At 38.3% G+C, this 19467-nt stretch overlaps 1 protein-coding gene across 4 annotated transcripts in view; it reads right to left on the bottom strand.

Moving 5' to 3' along the window:
• Positions 1-19467, bottom strand: part of ZCWPW2 (zinc finger CW-type and PWWP domain containing 2) — a 151591-nt gene that overhangs the window by 6236 nt on the left and 125888 nt on the right. For 3 of the 4 annotated variants that reach the window (XM_004419444.3, XM_087430654.1, XM_087430653.1), the window contains exons 8-9: positions 18077-18201; positions 13933-14570 (exon numbers count right to left, since the gene is read on the bottom strand). In XM_004419444.3, coding sequence (XP_004419501.2) covers positions 14409-14570; positions 18077-18201 — 287 coding nt within the window. In that variant the 3' untranslated portion in view covers positions 13933-14408. Of the gene's footprint in view, positions 1-11736; positions 11819-13932; positions 14571-18076; positions 18202-19467 lie in introns of those variants that run through there. The other variant, XM_087430655.1, reaches the window with a different exon arrangement.

Genomic DNA, 19467 nt, shown 5'->3' with positions numbered 1-19467 from the left:
AAATATTGAAGTTTTTTTACATTTTGCAAATTCATTTGCTTGCTTTCCATCAAAGTTAAATTTTTTGGTAAATTATTATCATATCCAAGTGTCTCTATGTTTTAAATACTTCATATTAATTAAATATGGACCAAAGAAAGATTTTTTTTTAAATAGTTTTGCCTATGCATGACTAGGCTAATAAAAAAATTCTGTAGAGATTTAAAGAACTTATTGTTTTCATAACCTATGTTACAAACCTGTTTCTCAGCATTTGGAGCTGTAAATTAATTATGAATGATACTACACATGCCTGTTCCTCAAATATTTTAAATTAATTTGCTTTGATAAAAATGTACAGTAGTGGGTTTCCAGGTAAACTATTTATTAAGTGCATTTCTTTTTAGTTATTTCTAATATTCTGCCTCATAATTTGAATGGCCTCTTATTTTTATTTAAGAAGAAAAACACATACAGTAATTACTTTTTTCAGTACCTTTTTTTCCCCCCTAATAACGTACTCTTCTTCCTTCCCACAAACAAATCCTACTCTTTAAACTGTTGTCCCTTTTCCTTTCTGGTTATATCTCAGTGGTGATCACTCCATTCTCTTCCACCTACACACACACACACACACACACACACACACACACACACAAACTCTCACACACACACACACACACACTACAGGATTCTTCTGTCTTTGCTTCTCTCTGTTTCTCTTTCAGGCTTCCGCTCTTTGATTCTCTCTCTGCTCCTTCCTTCCCCCCTATGACATCTACTCTTTAGAATTAGAGCACAAATAAAATAATTCACTAATTTGCCAAGATTATGTTTATAAAAGAGAACAAGCAAGCAAGCCAGTGGGCATTGTAAGAAGAGAACACCAGTTGCTGCCACAGGAGAACAATGTGGGAGCTCTTGTTTACATGACAGTTTAAAATGTTAAATCTGAGTTTAAGTTCTGCATTATGCCTCTCAGAGGGGTGTTTACTTATTAAAGTAAGGATAAATTTGTTTATCTGAGGTGAAATGCAAGATTAAAAAATTCCGATATCTATGAAATGCAAACACAATTTCATTTATTTACGATCACCAACACATTGTAATCAAGGCAGGATTCATTATTCAGTGATCACTGAATTCATTGTGACAAGTGTTTCTTTTAGCAAGAGAGGGAAAAGAGGTGAAACCCACAGCACAGAATGACAGAACATTTAGGAAACAGAATTTTATTTGTTCTTCTGTTGGGAGAGCTAATTACTAGCCGATTTGAGACCTTATGTCTTGATAAACATATATTGATTGAGCCTGATTATTTCCTGCAAAGTCAGAAACATTCAAATGTATTTGCATTCCTACAAAAGCTATATAACTTATTGGTGGGAACTAATGGCTTTAATGAAGTCAGAAAGCTTCAAGTAGCAGAAGTAATGAAAGGAAGATGCAATCAGCATATTTTCTAATTTTTCATCGTGGCTACAAATATTAGCCTATTTTGACTCATCAGCCATGTTTATAGGTTTATATAATGACTCATTTACAGAAACAGGTCTGTTTAAATTAGACCAATATCCAGTGCCCTGTACAAATTCAGAAAACAAGGGAAAGAGAGGTACAAGCCACTGAGAGAGATTTAAATGTAAAGCTGGACTTGGGAGAAACTCAATGAACTTAACTAGTGAAATCTGCAACAAACAGTGAACTCAGCCTTAGCCATATTAAATGTGCCACACTTTTCCAGTCTCATGGCCTTTGAACCTGCTGTTCCCTCTGCCTGGGATGCTCTTCCCACATACATGCACAGCTCTCTGCTCAGATGTTTTATCAGAGGAAGCTTTCCTGACATCCTATATCAAATATATAAAGTAGCATCCCCCATTTTTGTTTTATTTTTCTTCTTCGCTTCATATCTTCCTTGACCTGGTCCATATCTATTTTTTTAAACTACTACACGTCTTATCCACTAGCATTTAGTTTGTTCCTTTCTGTGTACTGCTTTTCTTAGCTCATAGAAGAGTGTCTGGTAGGCATTAAATAAATATTTGTTGACTTGACTGGAGGTAATTGTGAAGCATTAACATAATTTATTTTGACTAATATTATCTCAATACCACGTAAGTCACTGTGAGAAATGAAAAATACGCTTCTTTTCTTCAAGATGCTTAAAATCTATTTGGTGAGACAAGCTTGTCACACATTATATTAGCTATCTATTGCTGTGTAACAAATTATCCCCAAACCTTAGTAGCTTAAAACATTGAACATTTATTATCACATGCAGTTTCTGTGGGTCATGAATCTAGGAGTGACTTAGCCAGGAGGTTCTGGCTCAGAGTGTCTCATAAGGCTGCAGTCAAGATAGTGGCCTGGGTTGTGGACATCCAAAGACTTGACCAGTGCTGGAGGATCACTTCCAAAAGAGCTCACTCTCACGGCTGTCAAGGCGGTGCTGGTTGGTGCCAGGAGGCTTCAGTTTCTCACCACATAGACCTCTCTATAGGGCTGCTTGAGCATCCTCATGATGTGCAGCTGGATTACTCCAGATGAGTGATCCAAAAGAGAGCAAAAGTGGAAGCCACAATGTCTTTTTATGACTTAGCCTTGGAGGTCACACCACGATACCTTAATGGTTACCCAAGTGAACCCCACACGAGAGTGTGAATACCAGAGGGTGAGAATCATCTTGGAGACTGGCTACCACACGCACGAAAGAAGCAATGAAGCATACATGCCCATGTGTAATTGTGTTAAATTGTGAAAACATTCAAGGTTCAATGAATTTTGAGAACTTGGACTTACATAGTCGGAAAGGCTAAGTTTGATGGCAAATTTAATCCTCCTTTGGGCAAGGGTGTTTGTTCCAGATATTTTCATAACACAAACTCCATTCATTCATTTATTCAGCAAATATTTATTAGATAATTTATTAAATAAATATTTATAAATAATATTGCTTGCTGCTCTAGGTCCAAGGATTATGAATAAAGCCTAGACCCTGGGAAGTAGGTACTCATGGTCCATTGTGTATAAGGTCAAAATTCTGGAGCAATAAAGGTTTTGAATGAATTTAAATACTTTGTGCAATGGGGCAAGAACCATCATCCAAAGCCAGTTTTTCTCTGGACACTAAAAACAGAAATTACAAATACACAAAATAATTACATATGTGGATGGAAAATAAAACTCTTCATGCTCTCATTATAAGCAGTCTCAATTTAATACAAGAAAAGTGGATTTTGAAAATAATCAGCTAAGTAATCTAAAATCAAAAAATTTACCGATCATGACTATAATATAGGAAGCAAAGTCACATGACCACCTAAGGAATCAGTATAAACTGATCTTATTCTCTAAAGCACCTCTATTTCCCCACCCCTGCCCAAACTGGAATGCGACTTCCTAGATATTTAAATTTATCAGTCCACCAAAATGCTTTCCAGCCCAATGACTCTCCACTAGTATTTGTCACAACAATGATAGGCCAAAAGGACATTTAGTGTCTAAATCAAGTGACCATTGTTTCTTTTAATATTTTCTCTTCTCCCTGTCTATTGCTTGATTTAGTCTTCTTATCTCAGTCATTTTCAGGCCCATGTCTGTGGCCTATGTAATGCTAATTTTCATCCTTCTCTAAGGAACGAGGGGAGAAAACTACCAGTCATTTAGTAAATGTTCTTTAAGACAGAGATTAACCCAATACACTGTCATAAGTTACACACAATTCAAGTACAAACCAAACTCCAGTCTAGCAGAGAAACAGGCCCTTTCATACACTTCTGATGGAAGACAATAAATGGTAGATATAAAAAGCCTTACAGCTGTGCATTCTGACTTATTAACTCCTCTTCCAGAAATGACTTGAAAAAAAAATGAATGTACACAAAGATGGCTAATAAGGATGTTCATGGCAGAGTGGTTTATAATTGTGAAAACATGGAAACAAATTAAACGTCCATCAAGAAAGTATTTCATTGTATGGATATAAATACAATGAAATACTAAGCAATCATTAAAAATCATGTTGTAGAACAATATTTCATGGCATGGAAATATGTTCACAATATATAGTTAAGAGAAAAAGGCAATGAAAACAATTATGTGATTGATAGTCCATATGTGCTTTTAAATTTTCTTTTTAAATTTTTTTTCTCCCTAAAGCCCCAATGCATAGTTGTGTATCATAGTTGTACGTCCTTCATGGCTCTTCTATGTGGGATGCTGCCTCAGCATGGCTTCATAAGCAGTGCATAAGTCTGCGCCTGGGATCTGAACTGGCAAACCCCAGGCCACTGAAGTGGAGCTCATGAACTTAACAGCTATACCACTGGGCCGGCCCCCATGTGTGCTTTTAAAAGTACATATTTACTTGGAAATAAGGTTGCAAGGACTTTTTAAATGTCAGTAATGATTTATCTGTAGTTGGCAGGATTGCAGGTGATTTGCATTTTCTTATTGAAAGTTTCTCTTCTTTTTCAATAAGCATGTGTAGTAGACGGATTGCATTCAAGTCCCATCCCTATACTCACTGACTGGCTCTGGGGTTAGCCATGTGACTTGTTTTGACCAATAGGATGTTGTTAGCAAACATGATGCAAGCAGAGGTTTGGAACACACTGGCATAACAAGGTTTACTCTTGCTCTTGCCCCTCTGCTACCTCCATAAGAACATGTCTGGGCTAGCCTATTGGAAGATGAAAGGTGGCACATGGAACAGAGCTGAGTTGCCCCAATTTCCCCAGCTGAGATGGCACTAGATCATCTGACAGCTGGCTGGTCCCCAGATATGTGGGTGAGCCTAGCCTAGAAGATCAACAGAGTCACGACTAAGTAGACCTACAGCTGACCACAGACACAGGAGTAAGATCGGCTGAAACTAGCCAAGTCAGCTGAATGCTGCAGGCTCCCAAACTAAAAAGTGTGCTTTGTTGTTTGCCACTGGCATTTCGGGGTTGCCTGATACCCTGCATTACTGTAGCAATAGATAACTGATAGAGCATGTGTTTGTTGTCAGGGTTGGGAGGAACTGGAAGTAAAAAGCAACAACCACCTTAGGTTCAAACCAAAAATGTTTAAGTATAGAACTTGTCAGAAAACATTTTTGAACAGGCTAGATTGGCAGAAATTTTTAAATCAATATAAAAAATAGAACTGATGCTCAAGGCACTATGCTATGGTCTGAGTGGGTCACAAAGTGGAAGGATGTGTTAGCCCCCACCTCCTGGAACTCATACTGCAATAGTGGGCTTCCCTCTTGACACACATACCACACTCCAAGAGTTACCAACAATTGTATTAATATGCTACAGCACCAAAGAGCTTTAAATTGCTGAAGTTGGTTAAAAATGCATTAGCTCTTCCCCGACATGATTCTGAGAGCACAGTAAAATCAAAAAGGCTGCTCTAGCCACCCGATGAACTTGAAGTAATGAGGTCTATAAGTTGACTTGAACAGAAGAAAAGGATATTAAGCTTTCATGCAGGACAAATGAAAGTATCTACCTGTAACCTTTCTGACAGCCAGAGACCCTTTGCCATTTAAAACTCTGCGGCTGTGTTGCATTATTCCCAGGCAGCTGAAAGTTTAATAAGACTTCGCGGAGAACCTAACCTTCCAGTCCCTGGCCGCCTGCTGGCAACCCTAAGGCGCTTGCTGTGGAAGCTAACAATCTGAGCTAACATCAGGGCACGGATTTCCTCAGACATACGGGCATAGGTTGGCATAATAATGTCTGCCCGCTGCCCCCACACCCCCCCTCCATGCATGCAAATCGCAGAATGGTCTGATTCCAAGCCAGTGACAGCGCCCAGGACCCTTGGGTGTTCAATCCTGGAGATTCTGGTGGTTATTGCTCTTCTTACTGCAAAACCTGGCTCCCCTACTGAATGAAGTGCTGCCCCTTTACTGTGATATACAAGGCTTCCTTTGAACAAAGCCCAACCTGCCTGGCCCAGCCTTAATGCCCAATATTCTTTCCGTCACACCCTCCATCCCTGGTACCCTGGTTATTCAGGTTAGGTATTTGCTGTTCCTGCTTTTCTCATCTCTGTGCTTTGTTCAGCTTGTGACTTTCATCCTCTCTGGCCAGCTCACTCTTCTACCTTCAAATTCTGGCTTTGCTTCACAGATCTGGTCTCTCTCCCCAACCAGACTCTAAAAATAGTAACAATAGTTACACAACATGCAATGTGCCAGGCACCTCACTAGGCGGTTTGCATGTCTTACCACATTTTATTCTGTTCAACGACTTTAGGAGATTAGTACTGTTATTACCATATTACTATTATCACTATCATCACCATAATCCCAATTTTCAGGTAAGGAAAGGGAGGCACAGAGAGGCTAAAGCAACGTGCCCAAAGTCAATATCAGTTTCCTGGGGTTGGAGGTCACATGTAACTTGTTCACTATTATATTACTAGTACCTAGCATGAAACTTGTATTACTATAGTATTGGATGAGAGGATGAATGAAATGTCTCCATGAAGCTGTTCCTGCAGTCAGAATTAATCTCACTCTCTTTTGCTTTCACATTTCCACCCGACTACTTAACACATAAGTATTTAACACACAATCTCATAAGGTTGAACCCCAATTTCCAAATAATCTGTACTTTGACACATTGCTGTACATTCACATTCTAACCCTCCTTTGCTTAGAAGTCAGGCTTTTATAGATCAGGTAGTTTCCAGCTCCGGCTCCGCCTGAGAGCAGCTGCTGCTGAGAGACGGGGCCAGGAGGCCATGGGACAGGGGGGAAGAAGGACTGTGAGCAGGAGTTGGAGGCTACTTGGCCAGCCCCTTACCATAAAGAAGCACAGCCCTGCCCGCTCTGTGGTGAAGGGGCTCCAAGTGCTTGCCAACTCACTTAGAATCACCATCCAAGATGAGTGTCCCTTGCCAACCTCTCCTCCTATGCCTCCCACTTCTTGGCTTCATCCACAGTAGTAGGGGAGGTTCTGGAGGAACAGGGGGCAATGGAGTGCAGCCAGGCAACTAAGCAGGAAGTAGAAAAAGGAAATGGTGATGGTCATATGGAGTACCTGAGGTCTCATCCAATTGTGCTGGTAGAAGCATTGAGTACCCTCAGGCCAAGACCTAGTGGGGTTTAAAGATCAGATGTCATTGTCATGGGCCCTCTCTGCAATTCAAGAGGAACCAAAGGAGGGGCTTGAGAGGGTAGTCCTAGTTCTGACTTAACTCCCTCCATGAATAGCTGCTGGCAGCCCAGCTCTAAAGTTGTCTGTTGACCTCAGACTCTGTGAGGTGGTTTCTCACCTCTGGCAGGGGACACCAGAGACTGAAGGAATTGTATTAAGAGATTTTGTAATTACTGACTTTTAGCTATCTGGGAAGATAACTCCCTTCTTTTTTCAGACATTTAATTTTCAAATGTACTTTCTGCACCGAGGGCCACCTATATTTGTTTACATTCTTCCAACACTAGATTGTAAGCTCTGGAAGAGAAGGGCATGATCACATTCACATTTCTCTCCTGCCTTCTCCTATCCCTCTGCAAATTGCAAGAGGATTTTTATAAAATTTTAAATTTATGCAATTTAATTGCGTGTCATAATAAGCAAGCGTTACTGCTGAAATAGATTAATTTTGATCAAATATTTGGTGAGCTTCCTGGCATTCAAAAGACCTTTGGAGCCAGGGCCCAAATTCCAGCTTGCTGGAGGAGGACATGCTTAAGCACAACACGGGCTCCCTGTGAAAGGCATTCATTCATTTACTGGAATGCATCCAAAATGACACAGAATCCTGCCACTACTCATCAATATTAAGACTTTTTCCCCCTTTCCTTTTTTAACTTAATGTCTGTGAAGAAAGCAAAGTGATTTAAAGCCATTGCTAAAACTCAACAGTGAGATGTCCCTTAGAATATAGATGCTGTTAACATACTCATCAGAAAGAAGATCATAATGGTAGTGATAGTTTCCAAGGATTAATTTAAAAAAACATAAAAAAGGAATTCTGCTATTGATGACTAATAGATGGAGTAACACTAGAGTAAGACAATGATCATTTCAAATGTGTAATTACATTTTATCTCAGTAATTATTAATTGTACTGTACTTAAACACATACTTGGTTTCCTTCTGAAAGAATAAATAGAAGATCAAGTTGATTTACAAAGCACTTTCACATAAAATACATAATTTATTCCTCAAACAATGCTTTGCTTTAGATAGTTCCATCCCCCTTTTACTTTTGAGGAAACTAGATGATCCTTCCATCATCCAGTTAGTAACCAGATTATCAAACAATATAGACAGTAGTCAAGGGTGTGGGATCTGGAAACAGAAAGAAATGTACTCAAATTCTGGCGTTTTCACTAACTTAGATAAGTTAGTGGCTAAAATATGGACCCAAACTTAGATTTTGTAACTTAAAATCCTATTACACAACACGAAAGTGCAATGGATGGAATACATGTGTACTTTTCTTTGCCAAATGAGACATTCCACCATGGTGGACATATTTCCAACTCTATGTGATTATTATAGTCTAAAAATACTTAAAAGGAAGAAGTGACCTACTCTTATAAACTCTTAGTGATATGCTGGTGGTGTTGGTATCCTATTTATTTCTAATATCTATATATATGTTGCCTCCTTGACAAAGCAATCTGAGGCAGTTTACAATAAAACTCACCACCGTGGGCTGGGCAGGGAATGGGCACCAGTTGAGGGGCCAGTCTGGGCCAGATCCAGACAAAGCTGGGAAGGTCACTGGGCAGAAGGCCTTGGGCTAGCACTCTGGGTTCAATCCAGGAGGCAAGACTATATTGATAGTAGTTCCACCCTAAGGAGAAAATACCGCATGGGCTAGGTACAGCTGGAAAGCTGACACCACAGCTGGTCTGTGCAGTTGTTGCTGGAACCAAGAAGCCAAGTGTGCCAGTTAACTATTGCCACAATAATTCTGTATAACAAACCACCTGAAAATTCAGTGGCAAAAAACAACAATCCTTTATTCTACAGATCTATAGATCACCTGGGGCAGCTCTCCTTCATTCTGCAGTTCTATGGGTCTGGGTCTTCTCCATGGTCTTTCATCCTTCCTGAACCAGAGGGCTTGCTAAGGCATGTTCTTCTCAAGGTGATGGCAGAGGTACAAAAAGAAAAGAAAAAACACTCAAAGCCTCTTAAGGCCTTGACTAAAAATTGGTACCACCACTTCAGGCCTATTTTATTGATCAAAGCAAGAAGTCAAGCCCAAAGTCACAAGGCAGGGAAGCCCATCTGCCCATGATAGGACCATGGTAGTGACACACTGCAGGAAAACACAAAGAACTTGGGTCAATAATTCAATCAACTACTGTCTACCTCCTTGGCCATGTGATTCATATCCCTCCAGTATGAAAACATCCCCATCCCCATCAATGGACACCCAGAAGTCTCACCCAATCATGGTATCAGGCTCAACATTTAGGACTTCATGATCTATATCTGGTCCAGACATGAACTGGACCTATGAACTAAAAAGACAAATTATTGGCCCATCCCCTCCCCACACCCACATAATATGTAGTGGTACAACGGGAACAGGAAAATCACAATAAACACCCCTATTCAAAAAGAGAAAACTTGGGCCTTAGCAATTCTGAAATCCCTCTAGGCAAATTAGCCAAGTTCCCTGGCCATGAGTAGAAAATGTTTCTTGATTAGATCTTGGTTCTGTTTCCAGCAGAAGAAGAGGCAAGCTGGGGTGGATGGGTGGTGGGGAACATCATCCCCAGTCCATTGTTCTCTACAGCTCCTGGCTCTGTCCTCTGAGATATCCTTTTCCATCACCTTTCTCATTTGCTTCTGAAGAAGACATTGAAACTTATACCTCGTTTTGGTGGCTAAGAAGTTTTCCCAGCCTCTTTCTTGCCTATAGAAAATTGGAGGCTTAGACGTCTATTTTCCCTCTTGAACAGTTTCAGTCTCTTTTAATTCAGGCTGGTAGTACTTTGGCAATGTCACTTTCTCTACAACTTAGTGGGTTTTCTATGTATTCGATTCCAGTTCATTCCATGTGTCAAAATCGCATTTTTTCCCAAGACATCCTTCTCTCTCCAGATTTAATTACTAGCACTTTGGGCACCTCAGATGGCTGTAGTACCATGCCTCTTAAGATTTATAGGAGGTTTTGTCCAGTTGAAAGATCTACTAAAATTCACTTTGTAATCTTTTGTAGTCACAATATTATATATTACAGCCACACCTCTGATTGGGTCTTTACTCTGAGGCCCTGTTTTCCTGCAAGCCACCTTGATTAGGTCTTTGTCTTTCCTGCTATAATTCAACAACCATGCCCTGGACTTTATCTTTGTCCCCAGGCTATATCTTAATTTGAGAATCTTTTTCTGGCTGGAGAGGCTGAAGATAAGAAACAGTTTTATTTTCCAATCTAGCAACTTTCAGGCTGTTTGCAAACTGTTTTTGTTTGTATTGTTTTTGAGCATATCTCTTCCTTATACTACCTTCCTATATGCATTTAAAAGCAAACAATTCATTCTTTCAAAATTTTTCTTGGAAACTATTTTCTCCTCTCTTCTCTGCCCTTTCATTTGCTTATGCTGCTCACCACTTTGAGTGCTTATACCATGCAACAAATCAATGGGTGGAAAAATCCTAACATTTAGATTTGTGGACACAGAATGTCCCACTGGGACCTTATGGCCAAATTTATCTGTACTAATCAACTCTTCTAGAACTCTACTGAGATGCATCAAGAGTTGGTTCAGCCCTAAAGTACTTAGAATTTTTTAATTGTACTATGTCTAGATCTCTTGGGACCCTATAGGGAGAAGAAACGATAGAACAGGATTTGGATATTTCTAGGATTTTCAAAATCTTACCTTTGTCCCTTGGAAGGGCTACAGGTGCAAATTCTACTGGTTTGGAAGTATCTGGAACAGAACTCTACCATTTGTTATCCCCAATAAACAGTGGAGTCATGAAATATCAGCTATTTGATAGAGCCATTAGATAGTAAAATGGTTTGGTTCCATCAAAAGCACTGCACAGGTCACTCAGTTTCATTATTGAAAGATTCTTCCATAAAGAGCTAATCCCCATTTTTTTTCACAAAGACTCTAGACTGATTTACAAAGTTTATGATGGTGCCTAGGCCTATTAGTAGATGGATTAACTGTCTGTGGCCCATCACCCTCCACTACGGAGCCAGTAAGTTCAAGGCTGTAGACACTATACACTTTTGCAAGTACACAGGTACACTTCCCTCTTTATCTCACTGGTGGCAACAAGAGACTAACCTATCAAAAGTATACAGCCTGCCTCCAATAAAGATAGAGCTAAGCCTCTTACCACTAAAAATCTCTGCATAAATTCAGCTTCTAGCATGAAGCAAATGGCCTAGGACTTCCTGGAATATAGGGTAACAGAGCTGGCTTTAGTGCTCAACTCTCCAGGGCCTGCAGATCTAACCAGGGACTCAGATTTCAATGGACCTAGATCTTCCATAAGTTCATGGAGGCTGTAGACTAGAAGGGCTTGGCCCAACTCATTCCAAAGAGGATCAGTCAGTCATTTCTCAAACTGGACAAAGAGGGACTCTTCTTCCAGCCCAAATGCTTGGGCAGAAGGCCCTGACATATTGCCTTATACCTCACATATCAAATATGATATAACTAGCATACTTAGAATTTAACCTCCCTTGTTGGGTAGATGCAATTTCCTCACGATGTTCTCCTTTGGGCCTAGCAAGAGACTCTAGCTATAAATGTAGAGTTTTACCCACCTTTAGACCTGCGCTAGAAGTCGGCTAATCACACATAGTTCTTGGTCTCAGTTCCCCAGAAGCAGGTGCGTGACCTCAGGTTCTGTTGAAAGGAGCATGTTAGTCCATTAGGCATGGGAGAGGCATGGCAAGGGCAGTCAAAAGAGAAATGCTCTGAGTCAACAATAATCATAGTCATAACTTGTATAGTTTTCTATGTATTAGGATTGTTATATGCATTTTATGTATATCAATATGTTTCCTTTCACAGCAACCTCCACTTCATAGATGTAAAAAAAGCCTAGGTTCAGAGAAGTTAAATAACTTGCCTCGTGTCTCCCAGCTAGAAGATGGCAGAACCAGGATCTGAAGGCAGGTATTCTGTTTCCACAGTCCCACTCCTGTGCCCTGGTCTATGTTATATGGTCTGCCTCTGAACATGAGATATTTACCAGTAGGGAGGGTTTGCCAGCCAGGTATGATTCTCAGCCCTAAGGACAGAGACCTTAGTTGATTGTTCCTTCATCTCTTTCCCGGGGCACATTCTATCTCACAATTTGAAAGCCTGTATTGTCACATGGATAGAGGTTTCCAAGAAGAGGAAGGAGACTGCAGTTTCCTTTGCAGACAGCGCAAACCCAAATGTTTGTTCTCAGAACCATTTTGAGCTGCTCAAGTACACAAAGATTTCAGTGGAAATTCCAGACTTCTACAACTCAGAACATAGCAGATATGAATTCATTCTGGAAATTTCAGTATCTTACTTATGGAATCTGACTTTGATGAGCACTGACTGTTCCACCAAGAGGAATGAGCTGCAAGTGATGTAATTAATTTACTAGATGGGGGGTTATATCAAACAACTGAATGGTGGATAAAGTCTTTCAAATATGATTGTAGTCATTTTTATAGTTGATTCTAAGCAGTAACAAAAAGCGGGATCAATTACTTCTTGAGATATCTTGTAGGTTGTGAATATAAAATCATACTGCCAAGAAAAAGAGGAAGAATTTTTCTGAAATGCTGTGGAGTAAATTCAGCTGGAAGAAAAAAATGAAGCCTTAGCCCTCACTGTTTAATACCACGTAGAATTTAAACATGATGTGTTGAGAGACTATTCCTAGTCACTCCGGTTCTTAGAGTGGTATTGAAATGCAGTCTTTGTCAAAGCGTGAATAGATTAGAATCTCTGCTGAACTCACACAGTTTGGCCCAAACTTGGTATTTGTCTCATGTTTCTAAACAGCATGCATTCCTACCTCATTGAACACCATTGTGAATACCAGAAACTAGGAGTTGTCCTTGACTCCTCCCACTGTCTCATCCCCATATCTTATCTCTAAATGATGATAATCCATTGATGTTAATGTAGCTGGAATCTCTAAAGATTCTTCTCTCCATTGCAGCACCACTATAATTCAGACTCTCATAATCTCGCAACTGAATTCCCAAAGTAGTATCCTAACTGGTCCCCTGACTCCAGTGTGACTCCCTCTCACTCCATTCTTCACAGTGCTGCTGGTGTGATCTTTCTGAAACGTGAAAGAGATTCCACTGTTTAAAACTCTTCACTTGGTCCCTATAATTTTCAGGGTACATTATAAGCACTTTAGCCTGTGTACATGGCCCTCTTCATCTGCTGTGGCTTACCTTCTCACCCTCACACGTCACTCTAGCTAATTCAACTAACAGCAGGTCCCAGATGCTCTCTTGCTTTTTTTCTCTCTTTAAGCTTTGTTTTTTGTTTTTATGTGCTTGGAATGCCCTTTCCCCAACCCCCTGCCCGCAGGGAGAGAGACTGGCAGAGACAAAGAGCCAGAGCTGAAACTAGAGATGGATGTGCATATATACACATTTTGATGTGCATAGAACAAGATCTAGAAGAACATTCGCTAAAACTGTTCATGGGAATCTGTAAGGAATGGGTTTCAGGGAAGAAGTTAAGGGAATGGCATGGCATGATGTACTTTTTACTTTTCTATATGGTTTGGATTTTTTAAATAGTGAATATGTTTAGCTCATCTCTATATATTTTAAATTAGATTTTCCCATCCTCACCTTCAGAGATACTGATTTGGTGGGGAAGAGTCCAGAATTCTGATCTTACAAAGACCTCCACAAACTCTGTTAATCATTTAGTTTTGGGAACTGTGGTTGAAATGATTGTTTCCAACGTAATAAGACAATAGATATTTTTGTTTTTAAAATAAAGCTCTAACCCTATTATACAACCATTTTTTTATTATTTCCTTTTATTTTACAATAGCTCAATTCCATTACAAATACACACTCTCTAAGTATATTAGATTTGAATTATCTCTAGCAATTATAATAGCCTTGGTAACCATTTTAACAGCTAGCCACATTTGAATAAAGAGCCTAAATAACCATTGTAAAGCATGTGTTTGTGCAATAAGTTTCATAAATCATTTTAAAATTAAGGCAAATAAGAAAAAAAAATCTACAAATACAAATATCAGGATTTCCTAAATTTTAAATTTTTAACAATAACTTAAATACCATTTGATTGGCTCTCAAAACAATGGATATTCTCAAAATATACAGTAAAAAGTTATTACAAAGATCAACTTTGGTATAATGTATACCTATTTCACTAAACATTTTTGAGTTTTTTGGAAAATATAAAGATGTAAATATTTTTCTAAATAACTTTTGAAAATATCTATAATGCTCTAGAATTCAGACATCAAAGCATCTATTTCTTTAAACTTGTTAGTTATATTTTGAATACATTCTCCAGCTTTTAATTTTATCCCATCAATTACAAGATAGTCCTCTTCATACTGGTTTTCAAATGGACTGCCTGCAGGAGCTTCAGAGCTGCATTTAGATGACTGTAAAAATAACCATACAATTAATCAGATCTACATAAAATTTACTTGAAGACCAGGCTTAATTATTTGAACAAAATATAAAATTTTCAGTAACTCCTCAAGTCACAAAAGTTACAAAGTTTTCTGTTATGCTGGTGGTCATATAATAATCCCCATATATAGTATAATGTATAGTAAATGTGTTAGTACAAGAATAACATTATTTAGGTCTTGTCTCTATTCCCCAACATTGCACGCTTTTAGTTTTAATTTTACGCTTTGGAAAAATGCAGTCATTTAAATTACATGAGTTTTCTATATTTGTTTACTTTTAAAATTATTATTATAGGGAATATAACTTAAAACTGTTTTAGGGGCCGGCATGATGGCACAAGCGGTTAAGTGCGCGCTCCGCTGCGGCGGCCCGGGGTTTGCCAGTTTGGATCCCGGGCACGCACAGATGCACCGTTTGTCAAGTCATGCTGTGGCGGCATCCCATATAAAGTAGAGGAAGATGGCCATGGATGTTAGCCCAGGGCCAATCTTCCTCAGCAAAAAAAAGAGGAGGATTGGCAGATGTTAGCTCAGGGCTAATCTTCCTTACAAAACAATAAATAAATAAATAAAACTGTTTTAGTCACATTTTCTGTGGTCATCTTCTTGTAAGCATCTGCATTACTTAAGAATACTGATAGTTTGCTCCAGCTTAGTGGGAAAGGACACTGGCAAAAACAATACAAACACACATACACATATGAGATTTATAACTTCATGGTTCATTAAACGTAGAATTAACTTTCCATAAAATTTAAGAAAAAAAAGAATATACATGTAGTTTATACAAGTGTTATCCTATATCAAAAATGTACCTTTTAATACAAATAATTATTCAGTAAACTCTGTCTTATTTGTATATGGATTATCTAATTTGTGAATTATTCAGGTAGATTTTATAAAAATCTGAAATTAATTCCCTCCCATCGCTTGCCAAGTCAGGGCATGTCAACCACTGCTAATATTAGCTAAAGAGGAACATAATTAGGAAGGTGACTCTACTGAGGAAAATAATCTCATAAAGTATTTCAATGACAAATAGAAATGAATTTTGATTATCCATGTGTGTATATGTTTTTTCATGTTGTTACTCTCATCCACTGTTATAAATGCTTGAGAGTAATCAACTTGAAACTGAATACGTGAAATGACTGATGAAAACATCATCATATTTACAACTTTGAAAATAGCTCAAACAATATTTTCTGCTCAGAAAATAATCATGCTCAGAACTTAAAAAAATTATCAGGTGGCTCTTTTTGGTGTGTTAGCTTACAAGAGGCCACTTTCTCCTAAAAACAAAACACATCTCCAGTTTTAAGTGGCGTTACCTTTGGAAGCCATATTAATTTTTCATACTAACTAAAAAAAAAAAAAGAAAAAGAAATCCCTGGAGTGACCATTTCTTTACTTTTAAACTAGAAATTGCTCCAGCTTTGATGGCTGGTTTCCTTGCTATTCTCCTCATTTAAAAGTGAACAAGGCCCTAAATATCTTGAACCCGGCATGAATGCCAGACTTACTAAGCTCAGTGTGGAGAGTGGCTTATGAACCAGTCAGCAGGAGGCACTCACCTGCCTGCCAACAAGTTCAAGTGGTTAATTTTTACAATTCCTAGATGCCTTTTGAAAGCATAAAATATGACAAAAATTTAAAACAAAAAGCAAGCTCCTGCCTGGTGATGTATTAAAACCATGTATTTTACCTTAAGAAATAAAAATCACAAGTAATTTTCTGTTCTATCAAGTTACTTGTTATAAGGGCAAAATAGAAGCCAATTCTGTGGTTGTAAAAGCTCCAGGACATCTCTGTAAAAATCAACCTGGCTGTATTTTTGAAAAGACAAACACAAAGACTGAAAAAACATTGCACAAAACCATACGGTGCTCAAAGGAAACACACATTTTCTAGAAAAGAATAATTTGTATATGAACTATATGTATATAAGATATATGTTACCAATCTATAGATTTTGTTCTACAAAAGGTAAGATCTATATACAGAAAACAAGTTTTTTAAAAAAGGAACTCTAACTGGAAAAATGGCATTTACAACCCACACAAATTCAGGTAGAAGTTGGTATTGCTGGTGCTGATTAAGGAAACTATTGTGTTTTTCAACTCAGAATTTTTAACATTTATTTTCTTGTAACACATTGATCTCCTTAACTATAAATTCTGTATATTTTCTTGATTTCTAATTCAATAAAGGAGATGTTTAAAAATCATCTTTGTTCACGTTGAAGTTCTGAATGAAATCATGCAATTGAACAGTCTGCCAAAGTGTGTAAACAACCTTATACACTTATAAATGTACATTTTACAGCATCTGAGAACAGATAAACTTGGGGATGAGTGGTTGCTCAAAGTGAGAATGTGAGGAAAGAGATGAAATAAGGAAATCTTAGCATTTATTCCCTCTAGTGACTGCCATTGCCAATTCTTATCTATAATAATAGCTAACCTTAGGCGTCAGTTACTATGCAAAGCACTTTTCCTGGTTTGCCTTATTTAACCCTCAAAACAATCCTCTGAGGCAAGTGATAAGCAACTTTGCCAAATTATGCCAGTACTAACTGGAAGGACCAGGATTGGGAACAGGCTCTATATTCCAGAGTCAGTGCTCCTAACCACTGTGCTCTCTTGACTCCAGGCACACTATTTATCTAAATGAATGAATGAGAGAATGAATGAAACCTTAAGGTACATGACTCCTCGCTGCTGTTTTTCTTCCTAATTACTTAGGGAACAGCTGTACTGCCTTGTAGAAGTCTGCCTCACACCTTATTTTTCTTACACCTACCACATTGCTGCTCTGTATTAATGACCTGGGCTTGTACCCTCATTTTACTTACAGAGACATGGAGCTGATGTGCTGAGCAGTTTGTCAACCAATTTAAAATTTATGTTGTCATATACAAGTACTGAATAAAGTAAGCATGCATGGTCTTTCTCAGTCCAACATAGTTGGCCAAAAGAAAAAAAAAGGACAAATCTAGTTATGAATGGTGAAATGTATTCCAATGAAACATTCTACCTCCAGTATGTTAATAATGAGGTTGGTCCCTATTGAGGTTATCCCTGTGCATGAACCAGATAAGGCAGATTTCCCAGCGAGCTGCTCTTGTCCTGGCCACTTCTCCCCACTGTAAAGACTGGCAGCAGGGGAGAGGTCTCTCTGTAGTGGCACCCCCTCAACTACAGTGAGCCCCCTCTGTCTTTCTTCATTCCAACCTCAAAGATCTAAAATAAAAAGAGCTCCTCTGCTCAAACACAGATATTTTTTCAAAGAGTGATAGATATATTCTGATTTCTCAACAGGCTACTAGTTTACTATTCAACTCATGATAATCAAGGGATCAATCAGAAACAAAAAAGTTTTCCATATAATTAAAATGTATATCCAGGAGCAATTTCTGCCATTTAAAGAATTCGAAGTTGCTCTTTAGGCCTGATAATAACCATCAATACTACCTTTTCTCCTGTATTTATTTCCTCGCCATGTTCCTCTTCAGACTCATCAGGTGTTGCTGTGGGCTCGAGCGCTTGCTGTAGCATTTGCTCCAGCTCTTTTAGTAAAACTTCTGTCTCGGAGACAACTAGAGAAACATCATTAATATATTAAAAAATGCTACATCTTAATTAATTCAATCTAATTCATAATCTTAACCACCAAAAAAGAGGAAATCTTCTAAATGTTACAAGATAAAAAATAAATTATTTCATATAATTTTCATATATGCCTCTGCTTGATGCAAAATTATTATGGACTTCCAGGTGAATCTTTTACAATTATTCCTTGAAAAATGTAGGTGATGTTCTTGCTACATGTAGACTATACAGTATCCTGAAACATCAAAAGCTCACTAGAAGTTTTTTTTTTTTTTCAGTCAGCAGCCAAGGGCATTAAACTAAATTATGTTATTTACAGACCAAGGGTCAGCAATTTTTTCTGTGAAGGGCCAGAGAGTAAATATTTCAGGCTTTGTGGGCCAGATGGTCTCTGTCACAATTACTCAATTCTGCTGTTGTACTACAAACCATAGACATGTATATAAACAAATGAGAGTGGCTAGGTTCCAATAAAACTTTATTTACAAAAACAGGCAGTGACTGGTGGACTGTGGGCCCCAGTTTGCCAATCCCCGCAATAAATACTAAAACTACTGACTAAAAAGGGAAGCCATGTAATTAAGTGGCTAGGCTAAACACAGGCTATTCCTAACCCAAATATCAACACATCTTAATTGCTTAATCTGATATTTAAAAAAAAAAATACCACACTTATACAAGTTGTTTTGTGTGTGCTACCATGATATAAATATATAAGTAGGGAAAAAGTCTGGTAATTCATTGAACTTGCTGAGATGAAATAAAATCCCCCACCAAAGAAATAAATGCCTATTATAACTCTATAGACTCAATTACTGATTAACAATTTGTAACTGAATTCCTAATTTAAATAAAACAAACATTTTCGTTTGATATAGAGTCTTATTGAAGTAAAGATCCAGGAAAGGGGGCCATGTGTGGCCAGTTGTCCTGTATAAGAGACAGATGGAGCATCTGAGAAGTCCTTCCAAAGGCAACATGATTCAAAGAGAAAGGCCATGAATACACATCCCATCACCTTCTACTCTGGTTACAAAAATCTGACATACCACCTCCTAGTATTCACCATTCATTGGCAGGTCACCAGAAATCACACTAGGTACAGCAGCCGAAAGTTCACGGAACATAGAAATAGACCCAAGCAGGACACACACTTCAGAGCTAAAAATATTATCACTGAATACAGAAGCAAGGTGTTCTCAGCAATAACGTGAACTTTTTTAATTAACTGTTGAACATATTTAAAATTTTTC

The sequence above is a fragment of the Ceratotherium simum genome, chromosome 5 (assembly GCF_057802395.1).
Source record: "Ceratotherium simum simum isolate JZ-2026a chromosome 5, ASM5780239v1, whole genome shotgun sequence".
Taxonomy (NCBI): domain Eukaryota; kingdom Metazoa; phylum Chordata; class Mammalia; order Perissodactyla; family Rhinocerotidae; genus Ceratotherium; species Ceratotherium simum.
The sequence above is the reverse complement of the archived record's forward strand: the minus strand, read 5'-3'. Positions and strand labels throughout refer to the sequence as shown.